We start from the raw sequence: 21473 nt of genomic DNA, 5'->3' as shown, positions 1-21473 counted from the left end.
TATATAAACATCATTATACAACATCAGGCAAAAGGTGTGGAAGTGTGAAAACTCACACCTCACACCTCACACCTCCAGGTTCAGGGAGAGTTTCTTCCCAGCAGTTATCAGGCAACTGAACCATGCTCGCACAACCAGGGAGCAGTGCTGAACTACTATCCCTACCATCTGCCTCATTTGGTGACGCCCAGACTATCCTTACATGGACTTTGCTAGCTTTACCTAGCACTAAACATTATTCCCTTATCATGTTGGATAAGAGGTTGGTGAGACTGCATTTAGAATATTGTGTTCAGTTCTGGGCACCATGTTATAGGAAACATATTGTCAAGCTTGAAAGGGTTCAGAGAAGATTTACGAGGATGTTGCCAGGACTAGAGGGTGTGAGCTATAGGGGGAGGTTGAACAGGCTGGGACTCTATTCCTTGGAGCGCAGGAGGATGAGGGGTGACCTTATAGAGGTGTATAAAATCATGAGAGGAATAGATCAGGTAGATGCACAGAGTCCCTTGCCCAGAGTGGGGGAAATCGAGGACCAGAGGACATAGGTTCAAGGTGAAGGGGAAAATATTTAATAGGAATCTGAGGGGTAACTTTTTCACACAAAGGGTAGTGGGTGTATGGAATAAGCTGACAGATGAGGTAGTTGAGGCTGGACTATCCCAATGTTTATGAAACAGTTAGACAGGTACATGGATGGGACAGGCTTGGAGGGATATGGACCAAGCACAGGCAGGTGCGATTAGTGTAGCTGGGGCATGTTGGCCGGTGTGGGCAAGTTGGGCCAAAGGGCCTGTTTCCACACTATATCACTATGATTCTATGTATCTATACACTGTAAATGGCTCAATTGTAATCAATCATTGTCTTTCCGCTGACTGGTGAGCACTCATCAAAAGCTTTTTACTGTACCTCGGTACACGTGCCAATAAACAAAACTAACTAACGTGCACTGAGCTGTACACAAAAATGAATTTCACTGTACCTCGGTACATGTGACACAGTACCACGCCGTAGTATAATGGTGTTTCAAAATACCAGAGTGGTTTTGAATTTTACTTTAAATTGTGTAGGCAGGAATGATTTGAAAACGATTTAAGTGCCATAGCACTAACCTGACCCAGAACACCATGTTACATTCCATTGTAACACGGTGACCTTAAGCAGTCTATTATGTGGAAGATTTTCATATCAGTCTAAAACAATGTGCTATCAGAAGGATCTGGAACATTATGTTACTCATAGAATTCTCGAGGATCAAATTTAAGATGTGTAGTTGTGAGGAACACATAATGAAGTTACTACATTGCGACAAAAACCCATTTCAAGCATGCAGTGACTCTTCAGGGGGTGGGGAGGGGGGCGAAGGGGGATGGGGAGGAGGGGGGTGGGGAGGGGGATGGGGATGGGGAGGGGGAGAGGGATGGGTAGAGGAATGGGGAGGAGGGGAGGGGGAGTTGGATGATGGGGAGGGGAGGAGGAGGGGAAAGTGGAGGGGGAGGGGGTGGAGTATAGAGGAGGGGTACAGACAGATGCGACGTGAATATGGACGTCTCTGGAGAAAAAGGATAGGTGACATTTTGGGTCGGGACCCTTCTTCAGACTGAAAGAGTCTGAATAAGTGTTCCGACCAGAAACCTGTCAGCATGGAAAAGTTGGGCCGAAGGGCCTGTTTCTGTGCCGTATGACTCCATAACTATAATCTACGGCCTTGCAAATTCCATACCAGGTCAAAAATGATGTTTGATCGAAGAACCGATTCCTTGCATTATCTCAAAACATACAGTATATTGCAAAATACTCATTGGCTAGGTCTGGAACTTCTATGACCGACTGGGTGGGAAGGAACTGCAGGTGCTGGTTTACACCGAAGATAGACACAAACTGCTGGAGTACCTCGGAGGGACAGTCAGCATCTCTCGATGGAGGGAATGGGTGATGTTTAAGGTCGAGCACATTCTGCAGACCTGAAGAAGGGTTTCGACGCAAAACGTCACCCATTCCTTCTTTCCAGAGATGCTGCCTGTCCCGCTGAGATACTCCACCATTTGGTGTCTCACTTCTGTGATCGACTGCTCATTTGCAGAATTCCTGAGCCAACTGCCACTTAAATTGATAAATACCAGTGCCTCTGCTCGGAATTTGTCATCTGAATCCAAACCAATGTGTCCGTAAGTGGCCTAATGCATAAAGTGTTGTACAGCGACACACCTGTGAAGTAATTTGATGTTGAATTGTAATTGTAATTCATTTATTAGCGAAGTATGTAAAAAAGTTGCATGTAAAATGTGTTATTTCAATGCAAGTTGTTGTTCTGCAAGCACCTCAAGCTTAGTTGTGGTTTAGATCTATTACTCAGCCTGTTAAAGGAGAAAACTATATTCTCTTCATCAAGTGAGCTTCAAAGGAAAATACTCAGACGGAACCTTTCCTTTCCCCGAGGTCATTGACTCACGCGGAGCATCAGAGGCCCTCCAGCAGATGACTGGTCATTTTCCACGCCCTCACCCATGGAAGTGGATTATTTAAGCCGGATCTTATCCTGGCTCATGATTTGCAGCACAGAGGAGAGTCAGAAAGCCTGGCTCTTTCCCCTGGGCGATATTAATGGCTACACTGTCACGCTGATTGACTTAACCGAGTCAACACAGAGGAAGTATTGAGGCCTCCTTGCTCTCTAGTTTCACAAGAGTTTTACTCCGACTCTCACTGGAGTTGCAAAGTCTGATTGGAAACATTTGCGGAGATTTGATCAAGTAAGGGCATTGGAGTGGCTCAGCGGTAGAGTTGCTGCCTTACAGCACCAGAGACCCGGGTTCCATCCTGTGTACGGGTGCTGTATTGCACGTTCTCCTTATGACCGTGTGGCTTTTCTCTGGGTGCTCCTGTTTCTTCCCACGCTGCAAAGGCGTGCGGGTTTATAGAATTAGTCTGAAGAAGGGTCCCGACCTGAAACATCACCTCCCACATTTCAAAGACATGCAGGTCTGAAGAAGGGTTTCAACCCGAAACGTCACCCATTCCTTCTCTCCAGAGATGCTGCCTGTCCCGCTGAGTTACTCCAGCACTCTGTGAAACGTCACCCATTCCTTCTCTCCAGAGATGCTGCCTGTCCCGTTGAGTTACTCCAGCATTTTGTGTCTATCTTTGTTTTGCAGGTCAATTGGCTTCAAGTGTGCATAATGCAAAACAGGGATAACGTGGAACTAATGTGAATGGGTGATTGTGGGTCGCTGGGGACTCGGTGGGCCAAAGGGCCTGTTTCCATGCTGTATCTGTAAAACTAAAACTGAAACTAAAATTGACATAGTACCTAATTAAATCATCACCCTCTAGAGAGCCAAAAGATCCTGAAATTGTGTAAGATTGCGACTGGTTTAAGAAAGTTATTCGGAAAGTTCGATGGTACACCACAAGGAAGGAAGTATAGGAAGGGAAGAGCAGGAAAGAGAGGGGCTGGTGACTGGGAATAGTTCACGTCAGGAAACTGAAGGCGAGAGGAACTTTGTCACAAGTCAAGAGTGTTTAATTATTATATGTACCAACAATGGAACAATGTGTGTAGGAAAATAACTGCAGATGCTGGTTCAAATTGAAGGTCAACACAAAATGCTGGAGTAACTCAGCGGGTCAGGCAGCATCTCAGGAGAGAAGGGATGGGTGACGTTTCGGGTCGAGACCCTTCTTCGGACTGATGTCAGGGGAGGGGGCGGGACAAAGATGTTACTCCAGCATTTTGTGTCTACCTTCAACAATGGGACAATGACATTCTTAGTTGCAACAGCTGACAGAGCCTGTAAGTGCAACACACACAAACGATACAAAATAATTTTTTTAAACTACAATAAATGAACAATAATAGTAATACTAGTGCAAAAATCAAATGCACCCAAAGACAGTCCCTAGAGGTTCATGTAAACACAAGGAACTGCAGATGCTGGATTACAAAAAAAGACACAAAGTGCTGGAGGAACTCAGTGGGGCAGGCAGCATCTCTGGAGAACATGGATAGATAAAGATTCAGGTCAGGACCCTTCTTCGGACTGATTGTAGTTGGGGGGAAAAAGATAGAAGAGAGGTGGGGGTGGGACAAAGCCTGGCAAGTGATAGGTGGATACAGGGGAGGGGTATTTGGAATAGTTCTTCCTCTTCCATTTTCTCCAGAGATGCTGCCTGACCTGCACTCCAGCACTCTGTTTATCTTCATGATAAATTGATGTTTTGGTGCCACCTAGTGGCCTAATTCCAATTCTCTGAATTGAAAACTGTAAAAAAGACACAAAGTGCTGGAGTAACTCAGCGGTTCAGGCAGCACCTATGGAGAACATAGATAGGTGACGTTTTGGATCGAGACCCTTCTTCAGACTGATTGTGGGGGAGGGGAAAGAAAGATAATCTTCATGAACATATGTAATACTTACTTTTTCTGTTATTAAAGGTGAGGCTCCCTTTTCTGAAGTCATTGCTGCAGTAGCAGGCAATACATTGGCAGTGGTCATCTTTTGACCCGCAGTTTGCAGCGTGATTTTGTAGGCAGGGTGGAGGTCCATTTCTGAATCAGATGTATTAACTTCTTTGTCCTTGAAATCTTGGAGAAGTAAAGCTTGTTTAGACATGGTCTTACTCACTTCTAAGTCAAACGGAGAACATTCAGTAGAAAGCACTTACTTCTGATAACCTAATATTTTGCTTTGGCAGCTTACAACCAGTGGTATGAGTTTTGATTTCTCTAACTTCAAGTAACCCTTGTTTTCCCTCTCTCTCCATCCCTCCCCCATCCTAGATCTCCGACCAGTCTGACTGTCCCTCTGATTAACTTTTATCTGTATATGCCTCGTTGTCACCTTACCCAAGCTAACAATGAGTTTTAGTTCAGTTTAGTTTAGAGATACAACGCGGAAACAGGTGCATCGGCCCACCGGGCCTGCGCCGACCAGCATCCCACACATTACACCCACTAGGGACAATTTACACTTAAACCGAGCCAGTTAACTTACAAACCTGTACATCTTTGGCGTGTGGGAAGAAACCGAAGATCTCGGAGAAACCCCAAGCAGGTCACGGGGAGAACGTACAAACGCCGTACAGACAGCGCCCGTAGTCGGGATCGAACCCGGGTTTCCGGCGCTGCATTCGCTGTAAGGCAGCAACTCTACTGCTGCGCCACCGTGACCACCCTGGTCTATTCTACATTTTCCGTGAACTTTGTCCCCTTTGATATCTCGTTTTCACACCTTATGCATCCATATCTCTGTGCCTTCCATTCCCCTGACTCTCAGTCTGAAGAAGGGTCATAACCTGAAACATCACCCATTCCTTCTATCCAGAGATACTGCCTGTCCCGCTGAGTTACTCCAGCATTTTGTGTCGATCTTCAGTGCCTTCTTGCATTTGCATCTGAGTCACTTACTGACATGGTTTTGATTTAAATGACATCAATCTAGTTTTTTTTGGGAGAAACATATTGTTTATTAGGTCATTGAACCTAATAAGGTAATAATGAACCTCTCTCTAACCATTAACTACTTGTGCATTTTGCCAAGCATATATTCATAGATTTAATAAGAAATGAGAAATAGGTCTTTAAGTGGATATTTACCTTTCCCGTCCTAAAGAGAATTATAATATAATAATGTAATATATTATAACATAATGAAACAATATAATAAAATAAATAATAATAAAATAACATAACAGTATAAATATAATATAATAACATAAATATAATATAATAACATTGATTAATATAATACATAATATAATATATGATAAAATATAATAAAAAATAATAATAACATAGTATAAAATAATATAATACTCTTTATTTGAACTACAAGTTATCAAATGTCATGCTGGCATTATTAGATTTAGTTTAAAGATACAACGTGGAAACGTACCCTTCGGCCCACGCTAACCAATAATCACCCATTCACATTAGTCCTATGTTATCCCACTTTTAATATCTCATCCAGTTTGGACACATTAGAGACATTTTTTTAGAGGAAAATTAACCTACATACCTGCATGGTTTAGGGATGTGGGAGGCTATGGGAACAGCGAGAGGAAACCTATGCAGTCACAGGGAGAACGTGCAAACTCCACACAGACAGCACCCGAAGTCAGGATCGAACCCCAGATCGCTACCGCAGTGAGGCAGCAGCTCTACCAGCTGTGCCTCTGTGCTGCCAGGCAACCTCTTAGTAGATAAGACACCATTGTCTTTGATTACCAAATCCTCAGGTATCCACAGAAATCATTGTGAGAGGACTTGAGCACTCGGGAGGTTGAGTATATGAATTGTGATATTGCACATCCGAATTTTCAAATCATTAAATCAGAAAAACAGATCATTCTGTTTCAGAAAGAAAATCAGTCTGAAGAAGGATCATAACCCAAAATGCCATCTATCCTTGGCGTCGAAGTAGAGATGGTTGAAAGTTTCAAATTCCTCGGAGTCAATATCACCAACAATTTTTCCTGGACTATTGAAGCAATGGCCAAGAAGGCACACTAATGCCTCTAATTCCTTAGAAGGAATTACTCCAGCATTTTGCTCCGCTGAGTTACTCCAGCATTTTGTGTCTATCTTTGGATCGTTTACCTGTTTCATTATCACGTGGGATGCTTGACTGAGCCCTCATTGAAGATGTCTCTTGGTTTGAATTACGTGAAGAGAGGCAATCTTCTGTTCTTGGGTTGTCATTTCTCTCTTTGGTATCCACCTTCCCATTTTGCTGGAATTGAGAAAAGGGAAGCCAAATATCACACTCAGTAAAATAATGAATGAAAAAAACGAACCCAGCATGAAATGAATAGGACGATCCAAAGATAGACGCAAAACGCTGGAGTAACTCAGCGGGTCAGGCAGCATCTCTGGAGCGAAGGAATAGGTGATGTTTCGGGTCAAGACCCTCCTTCAAATCCGTGAAGGGGGGAGTGGAAGAACAATGGAGGACCCGGCGTGGGGGGACCGCTGTGGGTGGGGGGGGGGGGGAGTGGAAGAACAATGGAGGACTTGGTGTGGGGGGACCGCTGTGGGTGGGGGGGGGGGGGATGAGAACAATGGGCAATGGAGGACCTGGAGTGGGGGGACCGCTGTGGAGGGGGGGGGAGAACAATGGACAATGGAGGACCTGGTGTGGGGGGACCGCTGTGGGTGGGGGGGGGGGGAGGGGATGGCGGGGGGGAGACCAATGGACAATGGAGGACCTGGCGTGGGGGGACCACTGTGGGGGGGGGGGAGAACAAAGGAGGAGCGGGCGTACTTTGTAACTTTGTCAGCACCGTAGGCGGCTGCCATTTGTTTACATTGGATATGGAAGCAAAGAATCTCACTCTAACCACGAGTCCTAAATCAGAGTATTAACACTTAAGAATAAATAGAATTAGAAACAGCCAAATTCGGAATTGATCCCCAGCTTTGTGGGGATATGAAACAAACTGCCAGAGTCATAGAGTGATACAGCTTGGAAACAGGCCCTTCGGCCCAACTTGCCCGCACTGACCAACATGTCCCATCTACACTAGTCCCACCTGCCTGCATTGGGCCAATATTCTTCCAAACCTGTCCTTTCCATGTGCCTGTCTAATTGTTTCTTAAACATTGTGACAGTTCCTGCCTCGACTACCTCTTCCGGCAGTTCGTTCCCTACACCAACCACACTTTGTGCAAAAAAATTACCTTTCAGATTCCTATGAAATCTTTTCCCCTTCTCCTTAAACCTGTGTTTTCTGGTTCTCGTTTCCCTTACTGGGCAAGAGACTCTATGCATCTACCTAATCTATTCCTCTCATGATTTTATACACCTCTATAAGATCAGCCCTCATCCTCCTGTGCTCCAAGGAATAGAATTCCAGCCTACTCATCCTCTCCCTGTAGCTCAGACCCTCGTATCCTGGCAACATCCTCGTAAATCTTCACTGCACCTTTTCTAACTTGACAACATCTGTCCTTTTGCATGGTGCCCAGAACTGAACACAATACTCTAAATGCAGCCTCACCAATGTCTTATATAACTACAACATGACCTCCCAATTTCTATACTCAAGGACTCAAGGAAGTAGTTGAGGCAAACACAATAACAATATTTGGACAGGTACAAGGATGAGAAAGGTTTAGAATGATATGGGCCAAAACTGGGCAAGTGGGATTAGCTTAGTTGGAGCATCTTGGTCAGCATAGATGAGTTGGGCCGATGGGCCTTTTCCAGTGCTGTATAGCTCTGTTATTTATTTAAAGGTGGAGGAAGGAACTACAGATGCTGGTTTACACCGAAGATAGACACAAATTGCTGGAGTAACTCAGCAGGACAGACAGAACCTGTATCTTTTTATACCTCTAGTTTCCCTCTCCCCGACCCTCGGTCTGAAGAAGGATCTCGACCCGAAACGTCACCTTTGCCTTTTCTCCAGAGATGCTGCCTGATCCGCTGAGTTCCTCCAGCATTTTGTGTCTTTCTTAATAGGGTTTAATGACAGGGCTGTGAGCAAGCGATGTTTTAGTAATTGTAAGAAAATAATAATGTTGTACATACCTGCAAAAAGATTAACTCCATTGAACTTTGAATCATCTTTTGATCTTTTGCACTGAAACTAATCATTTGAGGGGTGCCATTTTAATTTACTTGCATAAATCAGTAAGCAGCTAATTGAAGTTGTGGCTCTTAATTAGGTCATTCTATGCAGATTAATTGTTTAATTTAGATTAACAGATGTGCAAAAATACTGAGGGAGATAGTCTTACACAGATTCACATGAATGAACAACAATTAGCAGCTTTAAAATGTTTCCTCTAACCGGTTCTCACTCTTGCCAAAACAGCGTTAAAAAATATTTCATGTAAATTCATGGATTTTATTTCGGAGTCACGTGAGTGACTACGTGAAGACCCCGTCCAGCACGCATGCGCGACATTAGCGTTCATGCAGTGCACCCGCGACGAACGGGAGTTCAAGGTGCTCCCGCTACAATTTAAAAAGTCGGGCCGACAGGTAAGTTCTACCGTGGCCGTGAGTATTTTCTCTGTGGTCTGCTTTAGGTCCCAAGATGAGCAAGACCAGAGGAAAGAAATTTGCAGCTCGCCCCCGTTCGTCTTCCGTTGAGGAACGTTCTTTGGAGGGGGGGCAAGAGGCGGCAGCAACTACCGAGCCGAGCCCAGCACCGCTAGTGCAGCCTGAGCAGCGAGCTGGAGGTACCTGCAGCCAGAACCGGGCGGTAGTATCCGACGATTCGGATGAAGATGCCACACCGCTCCAGAGCGGCACTGGCAGCCGCCTAAGCCGAATGGAACGGCTTATGGAGCAAATGCTCCAGCGAGATCTGCTGAGAGAGCAGCAGCAGACTCGCCAAGGGAGCCCAGGTACTCCCGCAGTGCCCTTTACGGCACTGGCCATTGCCTCACCTTCTTTTGAAGGCAGCATTGGCGACCAGGTCTGGGCTGGTCAAGAAGAGGGGTTGTTGGCTGAAGATGTCCGGAGTACGCAGAGTGTACAGGATCAGGAAGAGCTGCTGGGTGTGGTCAACCGCTACGTGGTCATTCCACGAGGGGGTCGGCCTTTAGAGCCGAAACTTGCAGCCAGCATTGACCACCTGTCCTCAAAACCCCTACAAGAACGGGTGGTCAATGAGGCTCTTGAGCTATATACAGCCCCAGAAAATTGTACATCATTAAATGTACCAGCTGTAAACAGCCAAATTTGGGGACATTTGGGGCAGAACATCAGGAACCTGGAGTTGAAGCTCCAGAAAATCCTTAATCTCCTGACTGCAGGGATAACATCATATGCTCGGTCCATTGATGGTGTGGACATCTCCACAAATCAGCAAGATACATTAGCTCTGCTGTGCACCACTCAATACCAGATAAATATTTTACGAAAGGAAATCATCAAGCCTGCCCTCAACCCTAAGTTTGCGGGACTCTGCAAAACACCGGGTTCAGAACCTCCAATTCTGCTTTTTGGAAAGGATCTTCCAAAAAAGGTGAAAGACCTAGAGGAAGAATCCAAGACCTTTGGTCTCGTGAGGGCAGGTTTGGGACCGAGCAGACCTAACAAACCCAGGCGGCAGTACCTCACGGCGTCCACCAGTCATAGACCACCATATGGGACTGGTGAAAGCTCGGGGTCCGCAACCATTCCCCGTAAGCCTTTTTTAGGCCAGGGCCCAGAGCGGACCCCATGGAAAATGCGCCACCCCCAACAACATCAACGTCAACAGCAGCCCTCTACAGCCCAGCAGACACCTCATCGTCCAGCGAAGAGGCAGAAGAAAAATTAACACCAGTAACCATGGAGGTAGGTGGGTCTGGTACCTCTCGGCATATGAGCAGTAGGGACTCTATACTATCAGGGGGGAGATTGCACTTGTTTTTGGATGCATGGGAAACCATCACTAATGACAAATACATACTAAGCTGCATTCATGGCTATAAAATTGACTTTGTTCATGAAAACATTCCGCCAGTTCAGCACATACCCCAAAGGGTATTCACCCTCTCAGTCAAAGAGACACAAGAGGGTCAAGCTGAACTTGTGAGGCTACTAGCAAAAGGTGTCATTGAAAGAACAAAACATGAACCTTTGGAATTTGTGTCTAATATTTTCACTAAAACTAAAAAAGATGGTGGATGTCGCATCATCATTGACTTAACTACGTTAAACGAGTCAGTTAAGTATACATATTTTAAGATGGAAACTTTTGAAACCGCCAGACTTTTGATTTCTACAGGGTACTTTCTAGCAGGCATTGATTTAAAAGATGCCTACTACTCAGTACCCATACACAAGGAGCACCGTAAATACTTAAAATTTATCTGGATGAAACAGCTATGGCAATTTAAAGCCTTACCAAATGGACTAACCTCCGCTCCAAGGTTGTTCACTAAAATCTTAAAACCCGCCTTGGCATTATTGAGAAAACAAAAGCATATAGTCATGGCGTACTTAGACGACATTTTAATAGTAGGGAAAACCTTGGAGACAGCTATTTTGGCAGTAGCAGCCACCAAACGTTTGTTTGAAACTTTGGGGTTTGTCATACATCCAGATAAATCCAATTTTACACCGTCCACTACCATGGACTATCTTGGATTTACGATTGATACTGTTCGCATGGTTGTAACTCTGCCAAAGGGAAAAGCATCACAATTGGCACTATCATGCCACGAACTAATGCATAAACGTCAGCCAACCATACGGCAGGTAGCTAGAGTTATTGGTAAAATGGTAGCAGCTTTTCCAGCTGTACAATTTGGGCCTTTGCACTACCAAAATTTACAAAGAGCAAAAGTGCACGCACTAAAGCAAAACTCAGGTCACTTTGACCGAGCTATGTATTTAACTGCTGAATCCATTCCAGAGTTACAATGGTGGACAAGGAACATTAGGCTCAGTTCCAGTCCCATAATAATCACCAACCCAGTATTAACCATTCAAACGGATGCCAGTGCTTTGGGCTGGGGAGCAACTAACATGCAATCCAGCACAGGGGGCAGATGGACTAATTCTGAATCATCTTGCCTACAGACACGGGGTATCAACTATTTAGAAATGTTGGGTGCGTTTTATGGTTTAAAAGCATATTCATCTAATACGCATCATGCACATGTCCGGTTGCAATTAGATAATACCACGGTGGTGGCTTATATCAACCACATGGGTGGTATAAAGTCGATATCGTGTGACAAATTGGTCAACCTAATCTGGCAATGGTGTGTCGAAAGACATACTTGGTTATCAGCAACTTACCTACCAGGTAAGCAAAATACAGTGGCAGACACCAGGTCACGCAAATTTAACGATAACATCGAATGGATGTTAAATCCCAAAGTATTTGCCGAAATTACAAAGCAATATGGCACACCAGATATCGATCTATTTGCATCCAGGCTGAATCACCAGGTACCAACGTATGTCGCTTGGGAACCAGACCCTGAGGCAGCAGCAGTTGATGCATTCACGCTGTATTGGGGGAAAATGTTCTTTTATGCTTTTCCTCCCTTCTGCCTCATCAGTCGGGTATTACGCAAGATTCAATTGGATTCCGCTTCAGGAATCTTGATAACACCCGACTGGCCTACACAGCCATGGTTCCCAGTGGCCCTCGACATGGCTGTCGAAACACCGTTGGAATTCCCCAGCAGTCCGGAATTATTAATCCACCCAGTGTCAGGCATTAGTCACCCGTGCCATGACAGAGTCAATCTCCTGGCTTGCAGATTCTAAAAAGACCTCTACTGGGCCTGGGACTGTCTGAGGACGCCATCAACATGATGACCGCATCCCACCGGGAGTCCACCAGGAGACAATACCTGACCAACATAAGAAAATGGGAACGGTATTGCTCCAAAACAGGAACTACCTACACTACAGCAACACCCACCAGTGTTGTGGAGTTCCTGGTTGGATTACATCGGGAAGGACTCAGTTACAGCGCCATAAATACAGCCAGGAGTGCGTTGTCAGCTTATTTGGTTCCAGCAGCAGGACAACTGGCTTTGGGGTCCCATCCACTAGTAATCAAAATCATGAGGGGCATTTTTAACACTAACCCCCCCAGACCAAGGTACACTCAGATCTGGGATGTCAGCATTGTGCTGACGTACCTTAGGGGATGGCCACCGCCCAGGGCACTCACGCTGGAACAACTTACACTGAAATCAGTCATGCTCATGGCACTAGTGTCAGCTCAAAGGGTACAATCCCTCCACCTTCTGAGGCTGGACAGCATGACAGAGTCATTGGACTGTTTCACATTCCATATTCAGGGACTGGTCAAACAAACTAGACCAGGTACCACGCCTCCAGTCATGGAGTTCTGGGCATATTCATCTGACCCACGGCTGTGTGCCAAGACCCATCTCGCCAATTACATAGACACAACATACAACTTAAGAGGGAGAGAAAAAGCCTTATGGATAAGCCACAAGAAGCCTCATGGTCAGGTGACGAGCCAAACCATTTCAAGGTGGCTCAAGCAGGTGCTTAAGTCCGCGGGAGTCAATACCAATGTTTACAAATCTCACTCCACCAGGGCTGCATCTACGTCGGCGGCTAGTCGAATGGACGTGCCTATGGACCATATTCTGGCCAGAGCAGGATGGTCCTCGGAAAGAACTTTCCAAAGGTTTCATAATAAACCGCTGGCGCAACCTGCTACATTTGCAGACAGAATTTTACAGTCTGCAGATAATATTTAATTTGAGCCCTGGGGAGCTCTCTGTTTTTTGTTGTCATTAATAAACCTTTTTTGTTCACAAACAGGCTCTTTATTGCGATAACATACTTCCTCCCTCTAAGGTCTTCAGACAGTGAGTGAAGCATGAGCTGGTACACGGTTCGGAATCACAGAGCTTTGAAGTCTTCACGTAGTCACTCACGTGACTCCGAAATAAAATAGTAAGATTAAATGAGAACTTACCAGTTCGAAGTTTGATCTGTATTTTATGAGGAGTTACGATGAGGGATTACGTGCCCTCCGCTCCCACCCTCTTTTATACAGATCAACTGGTAATTAAGTTCTTATTTTTTCTTTACTATATTTATTTCAATCGTTGTGTTTTTTCTGTGAATCCACACCGCTGCTTTGAAGAATGTCGCGCATGCGTGCTGGACGGGGTCTTCACGTAATCCCTCATCGTAACTCCTCATAAAATACAGATCAAACTTCGAACTGGTAAGTTCTCATTTAATCTTACTATTCTCATGACATTCAAATGCATTGGCTCCATTTTCACTGAAGAACATTCTCAATTTAATCGTGATATTTCATTACGAATAGAGAAAGGCCTGGATAGAGTGGATGAGGAGAGGATATTTCCACTAGTGCTGGACTCCAGGACATAGCCTCAGAATTAAAGGATGTTCCTTCAGGAAGGAGATGAGGAGGGTGGTGAATCTGCGGAATTCTTTGCCACAGAAGGCTGGAGAGGCCAAGTCAATGGATATTTTTAAAGCAGAGATGGATAGATTCTTGATTAGTACGGGTGTCAGGGGTTATGGCGAGAAGGCAGGTGAGTGGGGTTAGGGGAGAGATAGATCAACCATGATTGAATAGTGGGGTAGACTTGTTGGGTCGAATGGCCTTAATTACACTCCTATCACTTATGACCTTATGTACAGCACAGACATTGTGGGCCGAAGAGCCTGTTCCTGTTCAAACGCTGCACTATTCGATATTCTAGATTTTGGATCAACAAGCTAGAATTATTTCAAGTCCATGTTTCTATCAGCATCAGTGGTTTGCATTTTCTTTCAGGAGTTTGACGTTTTTGATCTTTGATCCTCAAACTTTCATGTTTTATTGTCAATAACCTTGCTATTCCTAGCTTCTTTGTCTCTGGTACTGCCAAGTGACATCTCAGCTGGTTATACTCTTTTCTAAACCAAGCAAGCATTTCTTCCGCTATGGATACTCCTGGATCATTTCCAGTTTAATTTTAATCTGTGTGGTAATTTATGTATCTCCCAGGCAAGAGAACCGCTGTAGGAATTTGTCGTTATCCCCTCTCTACTTTAGCGTAGGAAAATAACTGCAGATGCTGGTACAAATCGAAGGTATCACAAAATGTTGGAGTAACTCAGCAGGTCAGGCAGCATCTAGGAGAGAGGGAATGAGAACATCCTCATGGGTAAACGGAAGTATTTCGAGTTTTTACCTGGAGTGCTGGCTTCCTGGCAGATGTGAGGAATTTTGGCCTCACACTGCGGAAACCCTTTGTGGCAAGACTGTTCAGAGGCAAAGGTTTCCAAGCTGCAAGAGAAAAATGGGGGAAGAAATGGACAGAAGACCATCAGGAAACTCTTCCATCAGTCACAACAAGACGGGTGATTGAAGCCAATGATACTGTCCTATTCACTTGTCGAGACCCTGGTCACTCCATCTTCTTCCCTCTCCGATCGGGCAAAAGGTATCAAAGTGTGAAAACGTACACCTCCAGATCCTGGGACAGTGTGGGCAGTTTACAACCCAACGATATACATATAGATTTCAAGTAACCCTTGCTTTCCCTCTCTCTCCGTCCCTCCCCCATCCTAGTTCTCTGACTAGTTTCACTGTCCTCCTGATTAATTTTACTGATTGTATGCCACATTGTCACCTTCCCCTCAGCTAACAATGAACCATTCTCCATTTTCCTTGATTAGGGTCCCTTTTGATCTGTTGTTTTCACACTTCCATATCTCTATGTCCCTCTCTCCACTGACTCCCAGTCTGAAAAACCCGAAACGTCGCCCAATCCTTCTCTCCAGAGATGCTGCCTGTCCTGCTGAGTTACTCCAACATTTTGTGTCTATCTACAGTTTCTTCCAACCTGTTATCAGGCAACGGAACCATCCTACCAACAACTGGAGAGCAGTCCTGAACTACTATCTACCTCAGTGGAGACCCTTGGACTAACTTTGATTGGACTTTACTGGTTTTATTTTGCACTAAATGTTATTCAAGTTATACCCTTTATCCTGTGTCTGCACACTGGGGCTGGCTTGATTGTAATCATGTATTGTCTTTCCGCTGACTAGTTCGCACGCAACAAAAGCTTTTCACTGTTCCTCGGTAAACGTGACAATAAACGAAATTCAAACTCCGAGACCAGTATTCTGTAATGAACAAAACTAACCTGACATGTTGACACCTTAAGGTTCGCCTCACCTGAAATAAAGAGGAATTAATAAATTAATATTATTATTCTTGCTTCTAAATGCAAACCTGAAGCCAACAACTTAAATTTGAATAACTCTCCATCTATATACTAAAACTCTCGTTTGTTTGTTTGTTTGTTCCTGAACTACAGCCAAAACGATCGCGCGACAATTCTAGGCCCACCTTACTCACCATCGTCCCTTTGATCCTCATGGGAGGTTTCATTGAAATCGGTGTTATATTTTTAAAAGTTATTCACATTTAAAAGTTTAAATCTATCTCCTAGGAGGGGGGAGGGAGGGAGGATTAGGGGGGTTGAGGGGGATGGAGTGGGGTGGCGAGGGGAAGGGGGGAGGTAAAGGGGGAGGGCAAGGGGAGGGGGAAGGGGGTGGAGGGTGGGGAGGGGAGGGGAGGAGGGAGGGGGAGGGAAGGAGGTGGGGAGGAGTGAGGGGGGGAGGGAAGGAGGGGGAGGAGGAGGGGAGGGGAGGGGGAGGGGGAGGGGAGGGGGAGAGGGAGGGGGAGGGGAGGGGAGGGGGAGAGGGAGAGGGAGGGGGAGGGGAGGGGGAGGGGGAGGGGGAGGGGGAGGGGGAGGGGGGAGGGGGAGGGGGGAGGGGGAGGGGGAGGGGGAGGGGGGAGGGGGAGGGGAGAGGGGAGAGGGCAGGAGGGGAGAGAGGGAGAGGGGAGAGGGGAGAGGGGAGAGGGGAGAGGGGAGAGGGGAGAGGGGAGAGGGGAGAGGGGAGAGGGGAGAGGGGAGAGGGGAGAGGGGAGAGGGGAGAGGGGAGAGGGGAGAGGGGAGAGGGGAGAGGGGAGAAGGGAGGGGGAGGGGGAGGGGGGGGAGGGGGGAGGGGGGGGAGGGGGGAGGGGGGAGGGGGGAGGGGAGGGGGGAGGGGGGAGGGGGGAGGGGGGAGGGGGGAGGGGGGAGGGGGGAGGGGGAGGGGGAGGGGGGAGGAGAGGGTGCTGCCCCAATGCAGGAGAGGTTTGGGCCAAACGGGTCCACTTGGTCTAGTTAAATTTAAATTTAATATTTAAATGATCGCCACCACTCCTTAAATTGTCCTTTGAGTCTGTTGATTGGAGCCAAGAATTAGCAGGAAAAAGACTTGCATTTATGCCACCAAGAATTCATCCACACTGCTGTGCCACAACACTGGGCGGCAGAGCAGCTGCCTTACAGCGCCAGAGACCCGGGTTCGATCCTGACTACGGCTGCTGCCTGTATGGAGTTTGTACGTTCTCCCCGTGACCTGCGTGGGTTTTCATATTTCACTTGGGCAGCTGTCAACCCAGCGGTGTGAATGTTGATATCTCTAACTTCAGGTAAACCTTGCATCCCCTCTCTCCATCCCTCCCCCACCCAAGTCGCAATAGCTTCAAAGTCGTCTTGTTGAGTCTCATTGTAACTCCTTTTAACCTAACTCATAGCTAAGAATGTCCTGTTTCCTTTATCATCGTTATTTTTTTGCATATCTTTCATTCATTTGTTCTACATCTCTCTATATCACCATCTATATCCCTTTCCCCTGACTTTCAGTCTGAAGAAGGATCTCAACCCGAAACATCACCTATTCCTTTTCTCCAGAGATGCTGTCTGACCCGCTGAGTAACACTGGCTTTCTGTGTCAGTCTTCTGTAGAGGTGCAGCCCAAACTAAATGAGGACCTGCACATATTTCCTTGTACTTGAATCTACTCTATGTCATGCAGAGTGAAGTTAATGAATGTTAGATAAATAATATTGAACAAACAGGGTCATAGTAGTGTATTTGATTGAAACATCATGCAAGTAAACTCAAGAGGAATGTTGGTATAAATTCCATAGATTGATGCATTTACAGACAATACATTTTATTTAATTTGTTCTTTGTCTTTTCTAAGATTATTGTCCTGGTGCTCCAGTTTCCTCATACATCCCCAAAACATGATTTGTAGGTTAATTGGCCTCTGTAAATGTGTGGTGTGGGAGAGGACACGAAAGTGGGATAACATCGAACTAGTGTGAACGGGTGATGTACGGCCAGCAGGACTCAGTGGGTTGAAGGGCCCATTTCCCTGCTGTATCTACTAAAGAGTTCAATGATTCAAATGTAGCAGGTTTAGGGGGAATGTGCTCCAAACGCAGGCAGGTGGGACTAGTGCAGCTGGGGCATGTTGGCCAGTATGGGCAAGTTGGGCCAAAGGGTCGGTTTCCATGCTGTGTGACTCAATAACTTTATGACTCTACCAGCATTACACAGTTTTCAGGAGAGAGTTAGATTTAGCTCTTAGGGCTAACGGAATCAAAAGATATGGGGGGAACAAGCAGGAACGGGGTGCTAATTTTGCATGATCAGTCAAGATCATATTGAATGGCGGCACTGGCTCGAAGGGCCGAATGGCCTACTCCTGCACCTATTTTCGATGTTTCTATGTTTCTACACATGCAAAGCAAGGATGCAATAATGTTGTGACCTATTGCTGTCCCCAAAACAAAAAGTGAATTATTTAATTAAGCATTTAATTAACATTTCATTTAACAAGCATTAAATTCCCAGTCTGAAGAAGGGACTCGACCCGAAACGTCACATATGTATTCTCTCCAGAAATGCTGCCTGACCGGCTGTGTTACTCCAGCTTTTCACTGTACTTTGGTACATGTGACAATAAACTCAAACTAAACTACATCAAACTCAGCATTTTGTGTCTATCTTTGGTGTAAACCAGCATCTGCAGTTCCTTCCTACACATTAAATTCTTCACAACCGATTCTAACCTCTGTACAGCTGGAAGCCTGTGTGGACCTGATGGGCTGAATAGTGTCCTTCATGTCAGGTAAGTAACACTCAATAAGAATGCACAAGAAAATAGAGGGGAGGGAAGGGGGGAGAGGGTAGGTTTTCAGGCCTCTCAAGCCTCCTCCATCACTAAATATGATCATGGCTGATTTAACCCAGGCCTCAAATTTGTGTCTTTCTTGGTAAAACAGCATCTGCAGTTCCTGCAGGAACAAAGAACTGAAGATGCTGCTTTATGTCAAAGACAGACACAAAGTGCTGGAGTAACTCAGCGGGTCAGGCAGCATCGCTGGGGAAAAAGGATGGGTGACGTTTCAGATCGGGACCGGAAACTTTCAGTGTGAAGAAGGTTTCCGACCCGGATTGTCATCCACCCTTTCTCTCCAGAGATGCTGCCTGACCTGCTGAGTTACTCCAGCACTCTGTGTCTGTCTGCAGTTCCTTGCATTAAATCACCCTCTACCACTTCAACCAATCTTACATACGTGCATAAAGTGAATTAATGAACTACTTCCCAGAAATATAGAAGCAGCTAAGGTACAAACTGTCTTTTCTGTGTAATGTGATGGTTCTTACGTAAAGATAAGTGTGAGGAATTATTCATTGCAGATGCAGTGACTCCAGGCTATTAATTCACCATTGATCGAGCTGTGGAGACTGATGGCATACAGCATGTTTGTTTAATTAATGCCTTCAAAATAGTTTCAGAAAAATGAACTATCGTAGTGCTATCTATTTGCTCAGACAAGAGACAGGTGGCTTCATGAATTCAAGATTAGTTTTCAGTTCAAATAACAGAGCACAAACCTCAAAATCAAACTGAGTAAAATAAATACACAAAGTGGCACGGTGGCACAGTGGTAGAGTTGCTGTCCTACTGCGCAGAGACCCGGGTTCGATCCTGACTACGGGCGCTGTCTGTACGGAGTTTGTACGTTCTCCCCGTGACCTGCATGGCTTTTCTCCGGGTGCTCCAGTTTCCTCCCACACTCCAAAGACGTACAGGTTTGTATGTTAATTGGCTTCTGTAAATTGTAAATTGTCGCTAGAGTGTGTAGGGTTGTGCTAGTATACGAGGTGATCGCTGGTCGGTGTGGACTCGGTGGGACGAAAGGCCTGCTTCCACGTTGTATCTCCAAAATCTAACGTCTAAACTACAGATGTTGGAATCTGGAGCAGAAATACAAAGTGCTAGAAGAGCACAGTGGATCGGTCAGCATCTGGGGAGGAAATGGACAGACGACGATTTGTATCGGGACCTTTGTTCAGTCCGTCTTCCATGTTGTCTCTCTATTTCCCTCCATATACGTTGCCTGACTCACTGAGTTCCTCCAGCATGTGAGGTTTTGCTCAGTAAAATAGATTACTGACTAAAACTCGTATTCCATCAGCACTCAATGCCCACGCCAGGTCTAAAGTGGGGAGAGGAAGGGAGGTGACACTGTCAGGGTAATGTAGAGAACATTATGTTAAGGGCGGCACAGTGGCACGGCGGTAGAGTTGCTGCCTTACTGTGCCAGAGACCCGGGTTCGATCCTGACCACGGGTGTTGTCTGTATAGAGTTTGTATGTTTTCCCCGTGACCTGCGTGGGTCTCTGTGGGATCGCCAGTTTCCTCCCACACTCCAAAGACGTACAGGTTTGATATAATTGGCTTGATATAATTATAGCCAATTATATAATTGGCTTGATATAATTGAAAATTGTCGTTGGTGTGTGTGGGATAGTGTTAGTGTGCGGGGATCGCTGGTCAGTGCGAACTCGGTGGGCCGAAGGATCTGTTTCCGAGCAGTATCTCTAGAGTAAACGAAACTAAATATGTTAAATAAGCAGTAATGGCTACTTACCTAACAACATTGAATACGTTTCAGCACATGAGTAAACGATAAACCAGCAAGCTAGCTAAAAAAAAACAGCGAATCAGTTGATTATTACACAACACAAACTGAGGATACTGTTCAATATCTCAATTTTGTCCTCTCTAAATTTAAAAATTATTTTTTTCTATCTAAAAGTAGAAACGAGTTCTTGATGTTTGGTTCTTCCGGGTGCATGTGGAGAAGCTATGGAGCTTTGATTATGAAACTGGGCTTGGCTTCTCCGAAATGCAGGGGCAGAGTTCAACTTTCTTTTACAGCAATCGGTAAACACTGGCACTGCCTTGTGACTGATACCACTTTCATGCTCATTCTCCCTTCCTCACCATTCCCTCACAGTTCAACAGTGACGAGAGGAATCTTGAGAGGAATAGATCGGGTAGACGCACAGAGTCTCTTGCCCAGAGTAGGGGAATCAAGAACCAGAGGACATAGGTTTAAGGTGAGGGGAGAAAGATTCAATGGGAACCCGAGGGGTAACTTTTTCACACAAAGGGTGGTGGGTGTATGGAACGAGCTGCCGGAGGAGGTAGTTGTGGCCTGTGCTATCGCAATGCTTAAGAAACATTTGGAACAGGTACATAGATAGGACAGGTTTAGACAAATGCAGGCAGCTGGGTCTTGTGTAGATGAGATATGTTGGTCAGTGTGGGCAAGGTGGGCCAAAGGGCCTGTTTTCACACTATATCACTCTCTGACTCTAAGTACAAGACATTAGTGAGGCCACTTTTAGAGCACATTGTGCAAGATTTGGTGAGTCCACATTTAGAGTATACTGTACAAGACATTGGTAAAGCCACAGCTATAGTATATTGTATAAAACATTGATGAGGCCACATTTAGAGTTTAATGTACAAAACCTTAGTAAGGCCACAGTTACAGTATATTGTACAAAACACCAGTGAAACCACATTCAGAGCATATTGTACAAGACATTGATAAGGATGCAATTGTGAATGATCAGCCATGATCAGATTTTAGATTTAGAGATACAGCGCGGAAACAGGCCCTTTGGCCCACCGAGTCCGCGCCGCCCAGCGATCCCCGCACACACTAACACTATTCTATACACACTAGGGACAATTTTTACAATTACCCAGTCAATTAACCTACATACCTGTACGTCTTTGGAGTGTGGGAGGAAACTGAAGATCTCGGAGAAAACCCACGCAGGTCATGGGGAGAAC

General features: G+C 45.6%; 1 protein-coding gene across 5 annotated transcripts in view; it reads right to left on the bottom strand.

The window, feature by feature from the left end:
• LOC144599806 (uncharacterized) overlaps nucleotides 1-20469 on the bottom strand; it is a 75349-nt gene extending 54880 nt beyond the window's left edge. For 4 of the 5 annotated variants that reach the window (XM_078411047.1, XM_078411050.1, XM_078411051.1 and 1 more), the window contains exons 1-5: nucleotides 20257-20469; nucleotides 15617-15648; nucleotides 14657-14751; nucleotides 6602-6734; nucleotides 4422-4588 (exon numbers count right to left, since the gene is read on the bottom strand). In XM_078411047.1, the coding sequence (XP_078267173.1) occupies nucleotides 4422-4588; nucleotides 6602-6734; nucleotides 14657-14751; nucleotides 15617-15623 (402 nt within the window). In that variant the 5' untranslated portion in view covers nucleotides 15624-15648; nucleotides 20257-20469. The remainder of the gene's footprint in view (nucleotides 1-4421; nucleotides 4589-6601; nucleotides 6735-14656; nucleotides 14752-15616; nucleotides 15649-20256) is intronic. The other variant, XM_078411049.1, reaches the window with a different exon arrangement.
• Between the last annotated feature and the right edge of the window lie 1004 nt (nucleotides 20470-21473).

The sequence above is a fragment of the Rhinoraja longicauda genome, chromosome 14, assembly GCF_053455715.1.
Source record: "Rhinoraja longicauda isolate Sanriku21f chromosome 14, sRhiLon1.1, whole genome shotgun sequence".
Taxonomy (NCBI): Eukaryota; Metazoa; Chordata; class Chondrichthyes; order Rajiformes; family Arhynchobatidae; genus Rhinoraja; species Rhinoraja longicauda.
This window is presented reverse-complemented; position numbering and strand designations above follow the sequence as displayed.